Source organism: Plecotus auritus (genome assembly GCF_963455305.1).
Source record: "Plecotus auritus genome assembly, chromosome: 9".
Classification (NCBI taxonomy): domain Eukaryota; kingdom Metazoa; phylum Chordata; class Mammalia; order Chiroptera; family Vespertilionidae; genus Plecotus; species Plecotus auritus.
In genome coordinates this window covers 46463921-46487059 of record NC_137783.1, presented here as the reverse complement: position 1 = coordinate 46487059, position 23139 = coordinate 46463921, and the positions used below count along the sequence as shown (strand labels likewise).

General features: G+C 38.9%; 1 protein-coding gene across 1 annotated transcript in view; it reads right to left on the bottom strand.

Annotated features, from left to right (window-relative positions):
- The window catches only part of MCU (mitochondrial calcium uniporter), a 214568-nt gene extending 196536 nt beyond the window's left edge, over window positions 1-18032 (bottom strand). The window contains exon 1 of the mRNA XM_080642104.1: window positions 17883-18032. Within this exon, the coding sequence (XP_080498230.1) occupies window positions 17883-18029 (147 nt within the window). The 5' untranslated portion in view covers window positions 18030-18032. The remainder of the gene's footprint in view (window positions 1-17882) is intronic.
- Window positions 18033-23139: the final 5107 nt, after the last annotated feature.

Here is a 23139-nt window from a genome sequence, read left to right as displayed (position 1 = left end):
CAGGTCACATCACCAATACCTAAGACAGAGCAGGAAAACACTCTCCCTTACATGGTTGTTATGACATAACAGGGGATGTGTTAATTTATGTAGCAAAATTTACAAGGTGACCTGCAAAAGTAAAATACCAGGTTTTAGCAACTTTAGCAATAAATACAGAAATCCAAACCTCATTAAGGGCAAATATCACTTCTATATAGTAAGGTAAACTAATTCAGATAAGTGTCAAGGTCATTGGCTCTCCTGGGAGAACTGTTCTTTTTCCATACAACCCAGTTGGTTTAAACCAGCGGACCCTTGGTCATCCATAATCTGTTAAATTTCCAAGAGGCCAGAGTAACTAACTGAGCTAACACAAGTTCTGATTGATTCTGAGATGGGACAGGAATTGCTCATCTATACATGGTCTAATCAGGCCAAGATCAGATCTGTCAGCCCTTAGGGTCTACCCTACTAAAAATGTTCCATTCTGCAATAGTCACCTCGCTAAATTCAGCACCATGTTGGCTACCAGGTGTTTAGTAGCAGGCTGGAGCAAAGAGCCAACCCACAAGGATCAAGCAAGTGCCTTTTTAAAAACTAATCTTAAAAAATTCCTCTACATGGCTTTGCAAAGTAAGCAAAAACCATGCCAAATAGTAAAAAAGGCACTTACTTGACTCCCACAGGCCAGCTCCACACTCTAGCAGCTAAGATGTCACTGGCATGGTACATGGAGAGTGAGGTAGAAACGATATCTTGCCAACCACTGTAGGAATGGTAGTAAAAGACCTAAAAGAATAGAAAAAAGTAAAGTCAATGTAAAAGGAAAAGGCCCTCCTGAGCCTGGTGACTTGGGTACCTCAGCATATAATGCCAAAAAAGAAAAGAAAATGTGAAAAGATATAACTTAGGTCAATCTTAGCTGCCAGTTAGTTATTATTACAGTGACCCTTAAGACAAAAGATCACTTTTAAAAGAATTTGAGTTATAACCTAGAATAAATCCAGATTGGTTATGAGAAACTAAAATATACATTTTGTCAGAAAAAATATTGAATCTTTGATAACCACATAGTAAATCCATACAGATGTAAAAATAGAGGATCTAAAGCAACAACTCATAAACCAATACTTCTAAAAATCATTTTAAAGGGAAAATTTTTTTTAAAAAAGGAAATTATTTTTTGCTCCATCTCTATGCATCCAGCATTCAAAACACAAACAGAACTATAATAAACAATGAAGAATAAGAAATGTTTTTTAAAACTTAAGGGTACCCTGGCAATAGAAGACTCGGGCTTTCCAAATTCATTCAGGAACTTTGACTAATTTCAGAAACAAGTTTGCAAAACTTGTTTGGTGCACTAAAAAAACTCTGATTCATTTGCCTAGCTACACAACTCTCTGGTTTAGGAGTTGTGTTTCAAAAGGCTTGACTTGGCAAATTGAATAAGAGATCATTAAAAAATAAAAACAATGACAATTTTTTTTAAAAGCCTGTTCACAAACCACTATCTCCTCTCCTCATACCTACATTATTTGTGGGTAAAATAATTGTGAAAAAATATATATTTGCGTGATTTATATGAAAAGCACCAATAGTGAAAAAACAAAAATCATTTCTCAATTAGCAATGCCTTCTCTCCTCTTTTTAGCTAATCATTCCTACCAAAAAAGAAATATTTTCTTTTACTTGCAGGTCCATTAAGCATCATTTCCTTCAGAACCACAATGGAAGAAACAAGGAATTAAGCTTAATCATTCTTGAGGCACAATAATTTATCCAATAATTTGAGTTTTCATTCTAAATCAGTTTTAGCCTAAAGACTATTCTTGCATTATTCCAAATGCTTACAGTTGGGTCACATTTTAAGATAGTCTGGTGATTCAAATTGTGCAGGCCTCAATTAACTTAATTAGAATGGGATATTCACTGTTAATAGCAAGCATATCTGGCCAGACTACATCTTGGGTGCCTAACTAACATTTTCTTCTCAATTTCGGCTTGTGTTTGCTCACCTTGGCAACAGTCCCTGTGAAAGCATCCCATTTATTAGTGTTTCCCTTGCTGCATCAGCATTTCTGGTTAATGCACTATAGCAAATTATTTGGAGGGACAACCTGAATGAAGCTCTGTGCGTGTATTTTGCAAAATTTTCAATCCATTATCAAAGATGTTAAGAAGAAAACAATCAAAGAAAAAAAATATTTATCAGAGATTGCCTTTTTAAAACAATGACTACAATGTAAGAATATACACTAGCAAATATATATACGATTTATTATTAAAAGAAATATTTCTTTCACACCAGCTACCTGACTCAAAAAGAAGTAACTCCCCTCATTCCTAGACCTTGTTTTCCTTTGCTCCACAAAATCAAGATACAATTCAAGAAGTCTTTTTACCACTTAAGACACATACCCTTTTGCAAAATAAAGAAGTTCCAAATTGCAATTTATTCCGAACACACAGAAAAGAAACAATAAATAAATGCCAACAAGTTTCCATCATAGTTTATCTGCACTTGAAAAATCTGAGAGTTTTTATACAGTAAACCAAGATTTTGCTGCAGCAGCTTAATCCCTCATGAACTTGCTGTATACAGCAGATGCTGTTCTGCATTTTACATAAGACATGTTCATCTGTGTAATGAAACATTACTCTTCTCTGTCTTCTCTTGGGAAGTACAAAGGGTTTTCCCAGGAATATGATAAATTAGGACATCCCACACCAAAAAAGGAAACTGGCTGTTTTGAAAGTCAAAACAACATTCCCAGTCTAACTTTAAAAATGACATAATATATTCCTCTTTCCTGTCCCCTCCCAAATATTCAGCTAAAAGGACTTTCAATCAACAGAAGGGTTAAATATGTAAAATAGAGAATGAAACACCACAAAGAAGTTAAAAATAAAAAATGAATGAAATTTAAATATTTTTAAAGTATTAAGCAGAGAACAAATTGCATAAGGATACATACAGTCTAATATCTTTTTAAATAAGATTTAAAACATGCTTACAATACTAAATAAGGCATATATATATATATATATATATATATATACCATAAACATAAACACATGGAAATGGTAAATACCAATTTGGAGAGGATATGACTTCTGGGAGAGAAAACAGGAAATAGGAAGGATACTTGGGGCAGCAATTACAGCTGTAGTTTTAATTTCTCAAGATAAAATACGGTATTCTACTTGTTTTTACAGACATGACATAATTTAAAAAGACTTTTCCCTTTGTATGCTTGCCTAAACACAATATAATTTCCTTATGAAGGGACTCTCTCACCACCCATCCCCCCAAAAGAAACCCTCTGGTGATAGAAGTGCCTTTCCAAGTGAGCTTCTTAGACAGCCTGCTAATCAGTAGGTCATCTTCTGTCTTTTCTTTCACTAGTACTGTTACTTTCTGATGCTGGCTGTGATGTGACCTGGAGATTCATAACTCAGGGCTCCAACTTGTCTCTACTTTTAATCTTACCAAAAACTCATTATAGGCAAGAAATTTATTATAGTTGCCTTTATTTTCCCTCTTTTACTGCTAAAAGCCTTGCAAGCATTAAAAAGAAAGCCATTATATATTTAAAGCTCACATGACTTTGTGGCACTTGGCCAAACTATGAACTTCATTTCATTTTTACTCAAACACCAATGTAGAATGAGATATTAAAATTAAAGAATGTACTTCCTGGAGTTCAATTCTCCATCTAATAAATGAATATTCCAAAATTCTGCAATATGTTATAATGTAATTCTGTTTTAATATCTCAACTATCCTTAGACATTTTGTTTTGAAGCTTAAGTCAAAACTGGAAGTGGGAAAAAAAAAGATTTCATTTTCTGTGGGTTAAAATAAGAAAAAAATAAAGAAACAAAACCCAACTATTAATGTGCATACATGTAATAAGACATTTACACAGAGTATATGGATTTCCCTCAAAAATAAAAATAAAAAAAATACCATCACCTCTTCCTGATTAGAAAACTCATTTATCCTGTCTATTCAGTGCTTCTAGTGCCAGCATTCAAGATCAGGGAAAGAGAAGCAAAAAAAGAGAAAAACTGACAGAGATAGATATAAGCTGGTATTCTTCTGCTTACAAAAGAAATGCACTTACATTAAAATAAAAAACTTCCAATCATCTCCTTAGGTTTTTACTACTTCAACTCCAGTCAATCTATCTTTAAATACTTCTTTAAAGTATTCTGATATCTATACTGTTTTAAAATGAAAAATGAGTTTTATCACACTTGGCCATTTGCCACAGCCCTGCTTCATGGCAGCTAGCAGAATTCTGGCAGTGAAAGATACAGGATACAATGGGGGCAGCTGGAAATACAGAAGATTGGTTCCAAAATAAACACCTCCAAAAATCTGTCATCTTTGGAAATATATATATGTAAGAAACCCAGATTTGGCAGCATCTCTTTCAAATAGTTCCTTTCTTCCTTCTGCAGCGCCTAGCCCTTCACTCTTCCCTCTTTCCCCTACTTACTCCAAATACTTGCCAGGTAAATGCATTATGTCAATTTCTTAAATTACTTATAACATAATAGCACTATAGTCTTTTTCATTACTATTTTAACTTAGCATTTTACAAAGTCCTGCTTGTTTCAGCACAATCGGTGATCTCTTTTAAGATCATTAGCTGCTGCCTGAATCAAAGAAAAGTAATTCCTTCTTAATATTTCTGTGATTCCCATCACTGTAGTATCCAGGCACAAAAAACAAGATGACCTACAGGTGCATTATTCACAGAGTGGAAGGATTTAGACAATAGTCTCTTTGACTTTTTAACTCACTGACTCATTTATCCAACACTGACTATCTATGTTCTTGACACTATTAGGCCAGTTCACAGTGTTTGGGAGAATAGACGATTAGGAGCACTAATCATTTATTAAGGTTTTCACACTCAGGTTGGCTGGCAACAACTCAGAATTAACAAATTATTAGTCCCATCTTCCCTCAACATTCCAACATTAACTTTTTTTTTCCTTCTCCCATCTCTACAACTATGGAGTCCCCAACACATCCTCACCTCTCCCCCGACTCACTCAGCAGTTTGGATTGAAAAAAGAAGATGAAAGGGGAAAATGGGACTAAAAGCATAATGACCTGTTTAAGAGGAATGCAGGATAAACTGCTCATCAAAATGTGAGAAGTAACAATGTGAACTTCCTGAAAAGGAAATGGAAGGCTATTTTCTTCACTTCAAGCCTTTAACTCTTGTAAGAATAAGCAAATACATTATACTTGAGTTTATGATTTTATACAAGCCACCCAATAACATAAGATTACTTATAATCCTATATAAAAAGGCCTAATATGCTAAGTGTCCAGTTGGCCAGTTGGCCAGTTGGCCATTCAACCAATCAAAGCATAATAAGCTAATGATATGCTAAGGCCGGTCAACCGCTCACTATGATGTGCACTGACCACTAGGGGGCAGACAGTTGACTGGTCGACCAGTTGCTATGACGTGCACTGACCACCAGGGGGCAGATGCTCCAACTAGTAGGTTAGCTTGCTGCTGGGGTCCGGCTGATCGGGACTGAGCAAGACGGGCCGGACACGCCCTGGAGCCCTCCCATGGTCCCTTCCCAGCTGGCCAACCTCCCATGTCCCTCGGCCTGGCCTGCACCCTCTCGCATACTGGGACCCTCGGGGGATGTCAGAAAGCCAGTTTCGGCCCAATCCCGCAGGCCAGGCTGAGGGACCCCACTGGTGCACGAAAATTCGTGCACTGGGGCAGGTTCCCTCAGCCTGGCCTGTCCCCTCTCACAGTCCGGGAGCCCTCAGGGGATGTCCTACTGACGGCTTAGGCCCACTCCCAGTGGGCTCAAGGCTGCCGTGAGCCCCGGGCCTCGCAGCCGCCGGGGCTCAAGGCTGCCTAAGCCCACGGCTGCCTGAGCCCATGGCTGCCTGAGCCCATGGCTGCCTAAGCCCTGGGCCTCGCAGCCACTGTGGCTTTGTCCAGATGGATGTCCGGATGGACGTCTGGATAGATATCCAGAAGACGTCTGCCCTAATTAGCATATTACCCTTTTACTAGTATAAATGATATATGACTTAGGATTAAAGAAGCCCTTTAGGCTTACCTAATCAGGCATCCTTCCTTATTAAAACCGAAAAGGTTAAGTCACTTACCCAAGTACAAATAACAAGTTAATGGAACAGCAAAGAAGAGAACCCTGAGCCTAACTCTATTATTCCACATGGCTCCTAACCCTCTTCAATTACTTACCTTTATTTTGGTGACTGGGAAGCACAAACACATAGCTATTAACACTTCCTTCTCTTTATTTATTTAACTATCTCACAAAACTAAAAGAATTCTGTAATGATACTGTAATCCTTTGCTCCCATGAGATTTAAAAAGGTTCACCAACTACATTGCAAATACAATCTTTTCTGGTAACATAGATACTGTAATATCTCTTAAAAATTGTCATAGTTGTCATAATAAATAGATACTTATCTTTGTATTATAATACCTAGAAGACCAAAGAATATGTGCTTTCTAAAAAAAATAACCAGTAAGGTGTCTGGTCAATTAAAATTCTAGAGAATCACTCCAAATAACTTGTTCTCAATTACATATTTTTATTTATGTACCTCTCTTGAGAAACTGGTGTAGCAGAAGCAGTATGAAACTCAGACCTACATTTCTAACGTGGAAAGAAAGATTGCTAACCCTGGCCAGCATGGCTCAGTGGTTGAGTGTCAACCTATGAGCAAGAAAGTCACGGTTCGATTTCCACTCATGGCATACGCCCGGGTTGTGAGCTTGACCTGGCCCAGTGTGGGGCATATGGGAGGCAGCCGATCAATGATTCTCTCTCATCATTGATGTTTCTATCTCTCTTTCCCTTTCCCTTCCTCTCTGAAGTCAATAAAAATATTTTTTTTAAAAAAAGAAAGATTGCTAAAATTTTACTGAGAAAAGATTTCATGCTTATGAATAACTAGGGTTATTTTTTGCCTTTTTTTAAGGTAAAAAAATTACATACCATCATACATACAAGGTTCAATATCCCCTAAAGCAGTGGTCAGCAAACCGCGGCTCGTAAGCCACATGCGGCTCTTTGGCCCCTTGAGTGTGGCTCTTCCACAAAATACCACGGCCTGGGCGAGTCTATTTTGAAGAAGTGGCGTTAGAAGAAGTTTAAGTTTAAAAAATTTGGCTCTCAAAGGAAATTTCAATCGTTGTACTGTTGATATTTGGCTCTGTTGATTAATGAGTTTGCCAACCACTACCCTAAAGGGAATCAAATATTACAAAAGTGAAAAGATAAGGAGAACAAAGTCAAAGAAAATTACTCAAAAGTATTATTCTAATTAATGAACATAATGTTAAGAGTTTCTGTTTTGGAAGAGTATAACACAGAACACACTCAACAAAGGTTTGTTCAGTGCTCAGTATGCTATGTGAACTTATTTATATTGCTGTGCAAATCTTCCAGATTCTAATGGCACGGGGCAGGGGAGGGGAGGCAGGAATGTGGGGATGAGGTGGGCATCTAATTTTTTATATAAATTTAAAAATCATTTAAAAATAATTAAGCCAGGTCAGCACATTTTTATATATATAGAAGTAGAGGAGTAGAAAAACAACCAAACAGTATGTAAAGAGACACACAGTTTCAGTGCATGAAGAATAGAGTCAGATAAGCTTTGAATTAAAATGACTTTCTTTTCTACCAAGTACAAGCTGATGGTCCCCATCCAATCACCAAGTTCTACCAATTCTACTTCGTAAGTCTCCCTTCTCTCTATTCCTTTTTCTCTCTCCCCAATGCTCCTGCCCTACCTCATTCAGGCATCTTTTACCTGTTCCATTAAAATAACCCTTATTGGTCTCTCTGCTTTCTGGCCCCTTCTTCTCCAATCCAGTCTTCATACTGCTGCCAGTGTGACCTACCTAAAAGTACAAACCTGATCATGTGATTGCCCTACTTGAAATTCTTCAGATGCTCACCTATTGACTAGTAGGATTTTTCCAAACTGTGGCTTTAATTGTAAAATCAATTTAAGTGGGTCCCAACCAGTGTTAACAAAACATGATAGAAACTATGTATCACTCATACAAATTTAAAATATTGTTTCATAAAACTTTTCTTATACATACATGCACATGCTGGGTCATAATATAAACTGTATTTCTACTGTTGGTTGAGTTTTAAAAAACAAAACACTGACCTACATAATAAAATTTCAACTCCTTCACAAGTCCCTTCACAGTCTAATTCCTTCACAATGGTTAAGACACAGGCTCTGGAGCCAGCCTGCTTGGGTTTATATGCCATTCACTACCTGTATGATCCTGGGCAAGTCACTTACCAGTTTGAGGTAACTCAGTTTCACTATCTGTAAAACAAGGATAATAGTACCTACTGTTGGGTGTCACAAGAATTAAGTGAAATTATCTATGTAAAATGCTTGGCAAATGGTGTATTTGATAAGTATTAATTATTATTGATATCACTATTACTGTCCAGCCTAATCCCTAGCTATTAAAGATATTTATTTATTTGCTAGAGGCCTGGTGCACAGGATTCGTGCACTGGTGGGGATTGTGGCCTGCAGGGATCCCCGCTGTGGGAGTGCCGCTCATCCCAGTCAGCTGAGCAGCGCTCCCACTATGGGAGTGCATTGACCACCCGGGAGCAGCTCCTGCATTGAGCATCTGCCCCGGGGTGGTCAGTGCGCATCATAGCAACTGGTCAACCGGTCGTTCTGGTCATTCACTGTTTGGTTGCTGGGCTTTTAGTACATAGGATTTTTTTAATTGATTTCAGAGAGAGGAAGAGAGAGGGGGAGAGAGATAAAAACATCAATGATGAGAGAGAAACATTGATCAGCTGCCAGCTGCACACCCCACACTGGGGATTGAGCCTGCATCCCGGGCATATGGCCTGACCAGGAATTGAACCAGTAACCTCCTGGTTCACGGGTCGATTCTCAACCACTGAGCCACACAAGCCAGGCTCTAGCTATTCTTGCTCAGAGTCCAGTTGTAATAAACTACTGGCTGTTTTTCAAAAAATATCTTACTTCCTCATACTTCATGTCAGATCTTGGTACTGCCTGGAATGTGGCCAACATTATATTTCCTCATGGTTCAGCTTAAGTGAGGCCTCCCCTGTGAAATATTCTCCAGCTCTTGCAGGCAGGTCTAAGTGCTCCCACTAAACCACCATAAAGGGGGGAAAAGGCACAAAGCCAGTTACAGTCTTTTTTTGTCGATGTCTACTGACCAACCACTTCAGAGGCAGTTCTCTTTCCCAGCACAGCATCTCACAAAGAGTAGGAGTTTCAACAGATATTTTCTAAATGACTCCAAGTTCTTAACCTTTCTAGGTCCTGATTTTCTCCTTTATACAATGGGGGTAGTGCTTTGCCTGTTATAAAAGTGTCTGGCATGGAAGCAATGCTCAATAAATGGGAGTTTTTAGAATCCTAAACTAAATTACAAAGATACCTAAAAAGCATACCTGAGACTCATCAGCTAATCCCTGGAGGGGAAGGTGGAAAAACAGATTTAAGAAAAGTAGTTAGTGGGAAGGATGGTGAGATCTCTTGAAAGAAGGCTGCAGTAGATTCTTCAGAAAGAAACATGGCTGAAGGAGAAGATGCAAGGGAAGGAGCACTCACCGTGACACCAGAGTCGTACGGCTTTAATTCTAGCCAGACTGAGACTTAAATCTCCATTCCAAAATATGTGTCTTGTCCATCTTTACATCCCCAGCACTAAAAGTTTATGGCACTTAAGAAGAAGTGAACCTATCTCATCCTCAATTTCCTCATCTATAAAACTGGGATAATAATACCTCTCAAAGGGTTATGGTAAGTATTAAACGAGGTAACACAATGCCCTCAGACTTTAGATGCTTTCTTCTATATCTACTCCTCTGACTATATAGGTCACACAGTTCAAACCTATTTGCTTTCCCGTTCTTTGACCAATTATCAGTCACATTAACTTTCTCTAAACTAAAGCTTAAAGCAAACAGTAATACTCTCAAACATCCTGTAACACGACTTACTATCAATAAATAAGAAGTCTAATGTAGACATGTCTTAGAAAGCAAAGGTGAAGTTTAAAGGATCATGTAACCTATAAGCAATACAGTTTAAGACTGCATGTTGGAGACTGTCCTCTGGACAGCCTCATACACCTAATGCGCTCCTCAGCAATTTTCTGGTGATTATTACAAGTGATCCCCAAACAATTAAGTGGTCAATAAATAGTAAGAAGAAGTATGAAAACAAAGAATAAAAGGCAAATACTACTCTTCTGGATTAATAAACATTAATGCCCTTAAAGAACCTTTGGAAAAGGCTCTTATTTTTAAGAGAGGTATCAAAATGCAATGTCATATTATCTAATTATTCCAGAACTGCATTAGAAAAAGTTCAATTTTGGCATACTATTAGACCCAGTTGGTGATGTAATTTACCAAGTTATATTTTTATCACTAGAAAAAATTCAAATCTGAATACAATTTATGGGTCAATAACTCACTAAACTTGTTTAAATTACTTTGCTTGAAGTCAACTTTAATTTTTACACAGGTTACCTCACTGTAAGTACTTAACAAAGTGCAGTGAAACAAATAAATGCATTGTTTCTATTTTGTGTTCCATCTACAGAGGACAGGTTTTTAACAGATGTCATCAAGCTTGATCTAAATCAGGGAGTAAGTCAAGACTGAGTTTTAGTTTAGGTACTTAGTGGAAGAATTTAACCCCAATTCACTTTTAAAAACCAGTTTCATCTTAATCTTTTAAAAAATGTAATTCAGAATTATGAAATTGAATTGAATAGGAAAAGAACTGAATGGGAAAACCTAGAGACATATGAGACATTTTCAGCTCCTAAGTAACTTGCTGGGCTACTAAGGGAAAAGCCATTTCACCACTCTTACACTCTTTTTTCCTTAACCAGGTTCTTCTGAGCTCTAAATATCCTCCATCTTAGTTTTCCTAATAATCTGTTATTCCAGTAATTCTAATATATACATGAGCCATGGTATGGTATTCATTAGTCAAGTAAAAAATAGAGGATTCCCTTATATTGAGTGACTATTTCAAGATCTCAAAAGATAATCTTGCCCTTAATCACAGGAAAACAAATAGTAATTTTTAAGAAAACCCACAGGGCTGCAAAGTTACAATATAAAAAGAAATAAAAGCACCATCTCAGCAGTTATTCAGATAATGGTATCAATGAAGTGCTATTGCAAAAGACCATGACCACTCCTTGATTTCATCTTCACACATGAGGCGGCCCCAAAATCAAAATGATTCACATTCAATTTGTTGCTTTTGACATACACCCTTTTTGATGCTGCATTTTCTATTTAGATTTCATTTTGAAGTAGGGTTCTTGAGAAAGAAAAGGTCAAATAATCAAAATTTGCTGAACAGATCCAAATTTTCTTATTCAAATATTTTATGGGGTTCAAAATAAGCGAAATTTTGAGATAAGTAAAAATATGCTTGCTTTCTAAAATACAAGTCTGCTCTAAACATATTTATCTAGAACCCTAAAAATTTAATATTAGAGATTAAAACAGCAATAAATATAGAATCTGATTCAAACACATACAGTCAAAGCTCAGTTCTCGAACATCTGCCATCTTGAACAATTGGTTCTCAACCAAGTTGTTCACGGAAAAAATGTCTCGGCTGTAGAACAAAACTTAGGTTCTCAACCCACCCAACAACCTTTTCATATTGATACCTGTATTATCAGTCATGCATCTCTCAGACAACAAACAAAGGAGAGAATGTGCAAGTACAACTCAGTTTACTGGTAAACCTTGCATAGTTAACATATCAGGAAATTGTTCTGTGAATATTTTTGTGTTTTTTTTTTTTTACTTTTATTGCTGCTTATTATTATTAAATACATACAGGAAGTCACCATGGGTCCTAAAAAGGTTAGTGATAGCAGCAAAGTGAAAAGGAAAGTTGTGACAATAGCAATAGAGCTTAAAAAAGAAATAATTGCAAAGTCTGATAGAGGAGTTTGTCATGTCTAATCTGGCTACCAAGTATGGCATGGTGAAATCAACAATTAGCATAATTTTAATACATAAAGAGGCCATCAAAAGTGTGATGTTGCTAAGGGTGTGAAAGTGCTCACTAAACAAGGGTCACAGGCAATTACAGAGGTAGGAAAATTGTTGTTGATTTGGATAAACAAAAAGCAGTCAGCCAGTGACAGCATTTCAGAGGCAATGATATGTGAAAAAGCAAAGATGCTGCATACTGACCTCCTGAAAGACACCCCTGGCATGAGTGCTGAAAGTGATTTGTTTAAGGCTAATAGGGATGATTCAATAAATTTAAGAAAAGAAGTGTCATTCATAAAATAGAGAGGCATGGGGCGGCTGCCAGTTCTAACAAAGTAGCTACTGATAATTTTGTGACAAAATTTCAAGAATACGTAGAAGCCAAGGGATTTGTTCCCCAACAAGTGTTCACTTCTCATGAGACAGCCCTCCTGTGGAAGAAAATGCCAAAGATGACCTATATCACACAGGAGGAGAAGTCACTGCTGGGACACAAATGAGTGAAGGACCAGCTGACATTAGGTTGTGAGGGAATGAGAGCGGGGACTCTAAATTTAAGCCTCTAATTGTCTATCATTCTGAATTTAAGAAAAATAATGGCATGAAAAACAAGTTGAATGTGATGTGGAGAGCTAATAGCAAAGCTTGGGTAACCAGGCAATTTTTTGAGTGGGTCCATGAAGTGTTTGCCGCAAGTGTGAAAAAATACCTCTAAGAAAACAATGGCCACTCAGGGCACTTGTAATGGACAATACTCCTGCCCACCTTCCAGGCTTGGAGGCCACGTTGGTGGAGAAGTACAGCTTCTTCACTGTTAGGTTCTTGCCACCTAACACAACTCCTTTCATCCAGCCCATGGACCAGCAGGTCATTTCTAATTTTAAGAAACTCTACACAAAGACACTGTTTCAGAGGTGTTTTGAGGTGACCTCTGAAACTAATGTAATCCTCAGGGAGTTCTGGAAGGAACATTTTAACATCCCCACTTGCTTGAGGCTAATAGATAAACCATGGGCAGAGTGTCTTCCAAGACCATGCAATCAGCCTGGAAGAAATTGTGGCCTGAGTCTATTGCTGAAAGAGGCTTTGAGGTCTTTGAGGATGAGCTGGTGTCTGTTATAGAGGATACTGTGTCTCTGGGCAAGTCCATGGGCTTGAAGATGGGTGATGATGATGGGGAGGATTTGGTGGAGGACCACAACACTGAGCTGACCACCAAGGAACTCCAAGACCTTCAGAGCAACAGACAGTAACTGAGGAGCTCTCTTCAGAGGAGAATGAGGGAAAGGAGGGTATTCCTACTTCACTAATCCAGGAAATGCTTGGGAAATGGGAAGAAATGCAAAGTTTTATTGAAATAACTGTATCACCCTGACAAAGAAGCAGCAAACTGTGCAATACACTTGTTCAATGACAATGCAGTGTTTCACTTCAGGTAAGTGTTAAAATACAGGCAAAAACAAACATCATTGGATAGGTTTTTAGTGAGAAAGAGGCCCAGTGAGCCTGAAGCAAGTTCTAGTGGAGCAAAGAGACAAAAGCTGAGAAAGAACCCCAGATGAATAGCTACCTGATGTTTTCATGGAAGGGACTCTCCTCCCAAACAATAACATTCCTCCATCCCTCCTCTCCATATTCAGTCAACAGCTCTCAACATTAAAGGTAAGTCCTAGTGTGTATGTAAATTTTCATTTTTCACTGTACATTTCATTTTCTTTTTGTTAAATTTTCACTTATATTTCATGTTCTTTTGTTTTTAAATGTTTATTTATAGATTAAACAGTACATTTAATATGTACTCTATATAAGAAAGGTTTAAACAAATCATTTGGGGATCTGGATCAGATTAATTCAATTTACACTATTTCTAATAGGAATAAATGATTTGGTTTTTGAACAAATTGTTTCTCGAACAGGCTTCCAGAATTAATTAAGTTCAAGAACCAAGGTTCCACTGTATTTCTAATAATCTGGCTAGTTATCATACTTTTGCTGGCTTTGGACAGAAAGCTAGTACCACTATAGAACTAATCCAATATTACCCACCCTCTCCATCAATCCATCATAAAGAAGTGCAATATACAAAAAGACAACTCTGGCAATAACAATTACCCAAATGTGACAGCCTAAGCAATAGGCCATTAAACAAGGCAAAACAGGGAAGGGTTATGCCTTATCAGTAGCAAGCAGACAAAAGGGTACATATTCAATTAATGCTTGTCTGAGTGTCACCTATATACCCAGCACTGTGGAATTGAGAGACAGAAGGGTAATAAGATACACAGTCCTTGCCTTATCTTCCCAGTAAGATAAGGTACCACAAATGAAACATTTAGAGAACAAGACAAGTGTCAATCTGTGTCCTGAAAATAATATATTCTATCAGAATTCAGAGAGGACACAATAAAACAATAGTAAGGAATAAGAGCCAGGAACCACACAAATCAAGAATAGGACTAGGACTTGAATCTACCTCCATTTAAAAGAATTTTAATGGCAGGTGTAATTAACCACAAATGTAAACTATCAAGTCACTTCCCTTAGCTCCCATTGTCTCCTTATGTGCAAAGTGAGGATGTGAGATTCAAAGAGGAGTCAGAGGTCACAACCTCTAACCTGAATGGACCTTAGGGTTGGAGGGGTGATAAAAACTGAAATTCAGCTATAAGAACTGAATAAACATTTATCATGGATATATGGGATACTGCCTTAAGTGTAGTGGAGTATTTGTGCTAGGGTGGATCTGGGAAACTAAGACTGGGCCAGACATGAGGAACCCAGTTAAAGAACTGGGATTTGCCTCTGTGTCAGGCAATGTAACCTCGGTTGAAACTTTCAGTTTAAACTGAAATGATATCTCTGCCAAAGAAATACAATGTGTAAAATACAGAGGGGCAGCCACAAACTGTAACAGTACAGTGACAGACTTAAGAAAACAAGATTTAGTAATTCAACATAGCCGTTAACCGCTAGGAAATGCCAACAGTCAGACTGTCATAATCAGAGATGAAACAGTTCGATTTAGCAAAGGAATTACACAGCTCACAATGAAAGGCAGTCCCCCTTTAAAGAACCATCCTTGAAAATAGCAGCCACCTTCACTAACCACACAGAAAGGCATGCAACAAACATTTTACATCAGTCTTAGTTACAGTCACAAGCTGGGGAGCTCCAAACAGGGAAGGAAAAATTACTAGATGGTGCTAAAAAATATTGAATAAGCCCCTGTACTTTTATTCCTATTTACCCAGTTTAATAATGTTTTAATGGGGGTGAGGATGAGTTATGTTTTATAACTTCACAACTACATTTACCAATTAGCTGAACTGTGTTGCTTAGAACTCATTCTCAAAACTGAAGATAAATGGATTTCAAAAAACATGCCTCTCAAGCAAAAAATTAACCAGAACTGTAATGCCCCCCTCTTTCTAATGTGCCATACCTACTACAGCAGAACATAAGTGGCACAAGCTGGATTTGTGATCTAGTTCAATGCAGAGTGCCATCTGCTGCATATACACAGGATGTCTCATATGCAAGATTCAACCTTAGTGTCTCTCAGGGACTTTTACAGAGCAAGTTGTTTCCATATTTGCCTAATACATGTGCCTCAAACCAACACCTCCTTATAGAAGAATTCCCATTCATGGGGTTCTGAAATACTAATACTTTCCTAACAGTGTGAGGGAGGAAAGAGATGTGAAGGAGCAATTGCACTTCATAATAACAAGAACACAATAAGGGAGTCAAAATATTGGGGGTGGGTGGAAGTCCTAAAACTATTCATATTAGCTGTGTAATTCTGACCAAGTCTCTCCCATTCTGGGGCCTCAATTTCAGGCATAAAATATCAAGACTTAAACAAATCTCTTAAGAGATACCTTTCAAATTGAGTCTTGTAAGAAATCATAGAATAACAAATAGAGGCAGCTGTATACATAATGGCTTCAGAGCAATCACACAAAAAATACACACACACCAAACCTCTTTACATATTTTAAATAATCAATTGTAAAATTTTGAAAAAAAAATTCATTTACAAGTCACCATTCCCATAACGTCTGCCCTTCAGAAACAACACTGCACTTCCATTGTTCTTTCCATTACAAATTCACCACATTACTTTTACCTACCCCAGAATAGCACAGAACACTTCCATGAAGTACCCACACAAGGAAGACACAGTCTTACAGATTCTCATAGAGGAAAATATACAAGGCACAAATTTAAAAATGCTCCATGAATACCACACCCAAATAGTCTTAAAAACAAACTGTGCAAAGTCAGAAGATGTGTTATCAAAATATAGAGATAAAGACAACTTGAGAAGTCTTTAAATTATTTGAGAGGGAAATACAATCAGATTGTTGGGTGCCCGTGTGTTTTATGAGAACAGAACACATAACTGGAGGCTATAAAACATGCAAATCGCAATTGAACTGTGAAGAAGCTAGGCTCTCACCCAAAAGCTTCAGCAAAGCAACATGTCAGCATGGCAAATATGAAGAAGTACAATTTTCTCACAAGAGTTAGAATAGGGTCCATACCTATGACTAATAATGACAATACCATCTTGCACTTACAAAGCTCTTTCAGACACTTAATTTTCTGCTGTCATGGGTCTTGGGATATCCTCTCTGAGAACCCCCAGTCCAGTTTCCTCTCAACAGCCATGTAATCAGCACAGGAGAGGTGGATGTATTTGTGGAGGGCTGAAGGGACCAGTTTCTTCTATCCGGCTGGGCTGTCTGCAGTGATTCTCTCAAGAACACACTACAGGACTCAGCCCCAGGACATGAAACCTACACTCTTTCTCTCTGAGTTGGCCAGAGACCAACACATATGGGTCTAGGAAGTGCAAGGGAAGAGAACCTGCAGACTTGTTAGGTCTAGAATTCCATGGCAAGTGGATCTCTTGCAATTGAAAAAAATCACACACACACACACACACACACACAACTGTTCAGACATAAACTCCCCGATCCTTGCCAGCCAATGAAAACCAGCAATAACTAAGACAACCACCAAATCCGACTCTCTGAATAACTTGTCATATTCGCTTCCCTCTGCCTGCTGCCCACCCTCCTCCTTCAGGTACACGGAGCAAGTTTATACACCGGCCCTCCGAAGGGACCACCGGGGACCTTGAAGGACTGGGGATGGAGCCTGCCTCCTGAAGCAATGCAGCATCCCTCGCAAGGGCGCCGTGGCCCGTGCCCACGCACGCAGGAAGTCGCCGAGAGGGATAAAGTTTGATCTTCCTTCTTGCCCATCCCCGAAGGGCCGAGAGAGGCCCAGGGAGCGGCCCCGCGGGTCCTGGGTGCTCTCCGGGGACAGTTCCCAGAAGCAGGCACTGCCCCTCTCCTGACACATACACAGGCAGCCGCGGCAACTCAGGACGCCCAAACCCGCTCGCGGAGGGGGCCAGGGGACAACTTGCACAGGGCTCATGCGGGAGCAGCGGGGCAGAGCTGTGAAGAAAGCAGGAGGGAGGGACCGAGGCCGGGGGCGGGTCAGCGAGAGGTTCAAGTCCCTGCCTTCCCCGCCCTGGTGTCCCCGGTCCTGCGGGAACATCCCCGCCGTCGCCCCTCCTCCTCGTCCTCTCGGCTTCCTCCGCTCGCCCTCCCTTCCTGGTCGCCGCCGCAGGCGCCTGAAGGGCACAGCGGCCCCTCGGTGCCCGGCAACCCCGGGAGCGGCCGCGAGTTGAGGTAACTCACCCGCTGCCCGGGCGGCCTGCCTACCGGCAGCTCCCACACACCAGCGCCGCCCCGCCCTCCCCGGAGCCGCCGGGCGCGCTCACTCACCGTCCGGTGGTGCTGCTGCTGCCGGTGGCGGCTGACGCCCAGCCCGGGGAAGCAGCCGGCTGTCAGCGCTCCGCAGCCGCCGGCGCCCGCGCCGCCGCCTCGGGAGGAGAGGAACAGCAGGAGCGATCTACCTGCGGCGGCCGCCATCTCTCAACTGGAAACGGCGCCGACCCAGGCAGCGCAGCGGACGGCCGGGGCGGAGCTAAGGCCCGCCATTCACCGGAGCCGGACCAACTGCAGCCCTTGACTGAGTTGATGAGGCGGGGCTTCCTGCAAGGTCCAATCGACAGGCGGGAGAACCACACTTGAGGCTGCCTGTCACTTCCAGAGTTACCTATTGTGGGACATAGTCAATTACGGGCAAATTCTAGGGAACTGGTAATTGTCACTCGAGCCCCTCAGAATAGCAGCAATAGAGATGGCATATTCGATTTGGCTAATCTACACCAAGGATAGAGCTATAATAAGGGTAATTGGGAAAATAGACATTTGTGCAAAGCTTTGTACTCTGTGAGTGTTCTAAGTCGCCAAAATAAGGCACCAAACTAATAGTAATTAACTAGGCATGCTTGGAACTCTCAACAACATGCCCAGAATTATTATTCATAACTGATGGCATTTGGATATGCTGAAATTAACCCTACATCATAGGGTGATCTAATGACTGTGATAAGTAACATAGTATAGGAGAGGTAGAATGATTATGATATCAAAGTCCAGAATGAATACATGCCATTGGAATGAATTAACCGACTGGTATATATTTTAAATACTCAATTCATTTTTTAGCACCTTTATATTGATATTCTTACACTCTCAAGAAGCACTACTCTCTATTTTCTTACCATCTTTGACCTTTTGTGCACTTGCCAGTATTAAACTATAGAAACAGAACATGTTGATAATTAATAAAATCATATAAAGGTTATTTTAATGAATTTTCAAAATTTAGCTAAACTAGGCATTAGAAAATGCTTTGGAATAACATTGATCACTTTCTCTTGAAAAATACTTCTTCCCACAAGAAACAAGGTCATCCTGAGAGCTCATTAAAGACTGTAAAAAATAAGATTTGGGGTTCCTGAATCTCCTTAGAAGAGAATTTTTCCTTACTGTCTGTTTTTATTATGAGCTGGTTAATTCTCACACCTCCTTTTAAAATATGGAGCAGGAAAACAGTTTGGTAAGCAAATAAAAGTATTATTCTTAATTTTGGAAAACACTTTTGAAGGGTAACCTTAGGTGATAAAGAAACAAACAACAAAAACACACAAACACAATTTTATTATATCACTTGTTCTAATAATATTTTTTAAAGCTTGACTGAAATGGTACTTTTTTGACCAACAGTTGATAAATATTGGTTAGCTTAATCCTTCCACCCCACTTCAAAACAAGACCTTAAAATGATTGGCTTGTTAGGATGAGACTATCAAGCCACTCACCCAAAAGGCATTTATTGCCCAACAGTGAAACCTGAGAGCTTAAGAATGAGATGAGCCCCCCATTTAACAGCTGCACACACTAACCCCATTAGTTGGAAATCTTTGACCTTCCTGAAACAACTTCACTTACAGTTGTTTTCCACCCATCTATATTTATCTCATCTGTATTTTAGGTATTATCCATGCTGTGCCAGTGCCATTTCCTCTTCTCTCTCTTTCCTTCACACCTTCTTACTAGGATTATCATGGATTTTAGTTTTGTTTCTATTGCCTGTGCCTTCCTCAAATATGTCTATGAATCAGGATTGTGCCCTCCATCTCCATCTTACACTTTGAGAAGTTCTATTGGAATTGCTGTTTTCTCTATTTTTCCAAGTATAAAAATTAGATGTGCGTCCTGCAGTACTGAGATTTAGTTCTGCACGTTTGCACAATAAACACAATAAATAGAGGTGTGGTTTTTAAGTGCAAAAACCTGAAACTGGGGGGATTACCAAAACCTTCTTCTTATCTATTTACCAAAATGTGCCATCTTTTATCTACAAAGATGAAACCACTGATGCACCACAGGTAAACTGTGTAATTTGAGGATCCATTGACTAAACTGAGTTATAATAATCCAGGGCTAGAAATTAATCTAAACAAATGTCAGTTGTCTCTTCATAAAGAAGATCTTTTCCATATATGCAAAGGACATATCTCACATTGGCTGGTTGACCAGGCCCCAGAAGGAGAAAGTGTAGGTAGCGCAACAGAAAGTCATCCTCATACCTTTAAAAAAAAAAAAAAAATATATATATATATATATATATATATATATATATATATGAAGGAAAAAGGAATTAATATTTATCAACTACCTGCTATGTCAGACACTGTGCTGATCCTCTAGAGATATAAAAATTTATAAGGGATGATAAAGCAACCAGAAAAAAAAAACTTTAAAATATCAGAACTTTTGAAATAAAATGTTGAAGAAAACTTAAATATCTTCCAATAGGGAATTGGTTAAATTAGAGAATAACCCTGCAACCAAATATATGCAATAATTTTTTTGAAAATTGTCAAATATTGTAATAACTATGTATGGTGTCAGATGGGTACTAGACATATTGACTTGATCACTTAAGTTATATAATGTCTAATCACTATGTTGTACACCTGAAACTAAGATCATATTGTATGTAAACTGTAATTGAAAAATAAAAAAGAATTATCCCATCTCTACTTTTTTTTTCTTTATTGATTAAGGTATTACATATGTGTCTTTATCCCCCCATTGCCTCCCCACTCCCTTGCTCATGCCCTCACCCCTCTGGTGTCTGTGTCCATTGGTTAGGCTTATATGCATGCATACAAGTCCTTCTGTTGATCTCTCCCCCTTACCCCTACCCTCCCAGACCTTCCCTCTGAGGTTTGACGATCTGATCGATGCTTCTCTGTCTCTGGAACTGTTTTTGTTCAGCATTTTATGTTGTTCATTATATTTCACAAATAAGTGAGATTATATGATATTTATCTTTCTCTGACTGACTTATTTCACTTAGCATAATGCTCTCCAGGTCCATCCATGCTGTTGCAAATGGTAGGAGTTCCTTCCTTTTTATAGCAGCGTAGTATTCCATTGTGTAGATGTACCACAGTTTTCTAATCCACTCATCTGCTGATGGGCACTTAGGCTGTTTCCAAATCTTAGCTATTGTAAGTTGTGCTGCTATGAGCATATGGGAACATATATCCTTCTGATTGGTGTTTCTAGTTTCTTGGGATATATTCCTAGAAGTGGGGTTACTGGGTCAAATGGGAGTTCCATTTTTAGTTTTTTGAGGAAACTCCATGCTGTTCTCCACAGTGGCTGCACCAGTCTGCATTCCCACCAGCAGTGCAAGAAGGTTCCTTTTTCTCCTCATCCTCCCCAGCACTTGTCATTTGTTGATTTGTTGATGATAGCTATTCTGACAGGTGTGAGATGGTACCTCATTGTTGTTTGGATTTGCATCTCTCAGATGATTAATGACTTTGAGCATGTTTTCATATGTCTCTTGGCCTTCCTATGTTCTCTTTCAAAAAGTATCTATTTAGGTCTGTTGCCCGTTTTTTTTAAATATTTACAGAGAGGAAGGGAGAGGGATAGAGAGTTAGAAACATCGATGAGAGAGAAACATCGATCAGCTGCCTCCTGCGCACTCCCCACTGGGTATGTGCCCACAACCAAGGTACATGTCCTTGACCGGAATTGAACCTGGGACCCTTGAGTCCTCAGGCTGATGCTCTATCCACTGAGCCAAACCAGTTAAGGCCCATTGCCCATTTTCTGATTGGGTTGTTTATCTTCCTTTTGTTAAGTTGTATGAATTCCCTATAAATGTTGGAGTTTAAACCCTTATCGGAGATAACATTGGCAAATACGTTCTCCCATGCAGTGGGCTTGTTGTTTTGTTGATGGTTTCTTTTGCTGTGCAGAAGCTTTTTATTTTGATGTAGTCCCATTTGTTTATTTCTCTTTCATTTCCATTGCCCTAGGAGCTGATATTGCTTTGGCATATGTCTGAGATTTTGCTGCCTGTGGATTCCTCTAAAATTTTTATGGTTTCCCTTTTAAGTCCTTTATCCATTTTGAGTTTATTTTTTGTGTATGGTGTAAGTTGGTGGTCTAGTTTCAATTTTTTACATGTATCTGTCCAATTTTTCCAATGCCATTTATTGAAGAGACTGTCTTGACTCCATTGTATGCTCTTGCCTCCTTTGTCAAATATTAATTGAGCATAGTGTTTTGGGTCAATTTCTGGATTCTCCCATCTCTACTTTTTAAGAAAGTAATAATAGTTTTAAAAGTTTTATATATACATATATAATTTAGATGGATAGATAGTGATTTCTGGAAGAATAAATAAGAAAACACATTAACTGGTGAATTTTAAGGGATAGCTACCTTTTTGAATGGTTTAACTTTTCCCCACCTGCATGCTATTTTTATAATTGTAAAAACATAGTCACTGAATCTACATGGCTAAAGACTTGTTTTCTGTGCCAATCCTTAAAACAGGTTGATTTTTTTTCAGCTACAACTAATCAGAACAGATTTCCTGGAGCATGAAAACCTAACTAGGTTCCCTACTAAAATATACATTGAAGTCAGCTCCCAATTATGACTCAACTCAGTGGTGTATTTGCCTAAGCATTCCAGAATAACCAGGTTAGGTGATGTACACAGTTCATTGACATGAGCAAGAAAACATGAAAGGGGTCTGCTTAAAGGTCATGGTTCACTGATAATGAGACTTATTATCCAAGTCAGATCAGCAATTCTTAAAGATCAGGAAAAAGTATATGAAGAAGCAAAGCAAGAGTAAGGGTTTAGCCTTCAAATATTTATCATAAACTGCAGACTATATCTGTTTTCTAGCTACTTGCCTTCACTATTTTTCCAGATGTCATTATTCCTATTTCTCTACACCCACTCATCTATAATTATCTCCCCAACACTACCACTTACATTCCCATGACTTCCTAGTGTCTGTGATCTTTTATGTCATCTTCCTGTCAGCTTCTGTGGATCATGAACATTTCTAGTAAATGTAGCTGAAAAGGGTTCAACTATTCTTAAGCATATATTTTCCTATATATACCTATTTCTAGTCTCACTTCATTAAACCTGCGCGCACGTGTGCACGCGCACACACACACACACACACACACACACACACATTTTTTCTTCCTCATTTTGTTTCTCTCCTGGATCCGTTACATACTTTACCCACATAATTTACCAGATATATTTATACACTCCCTCTTAACATTTTTGTGTGACA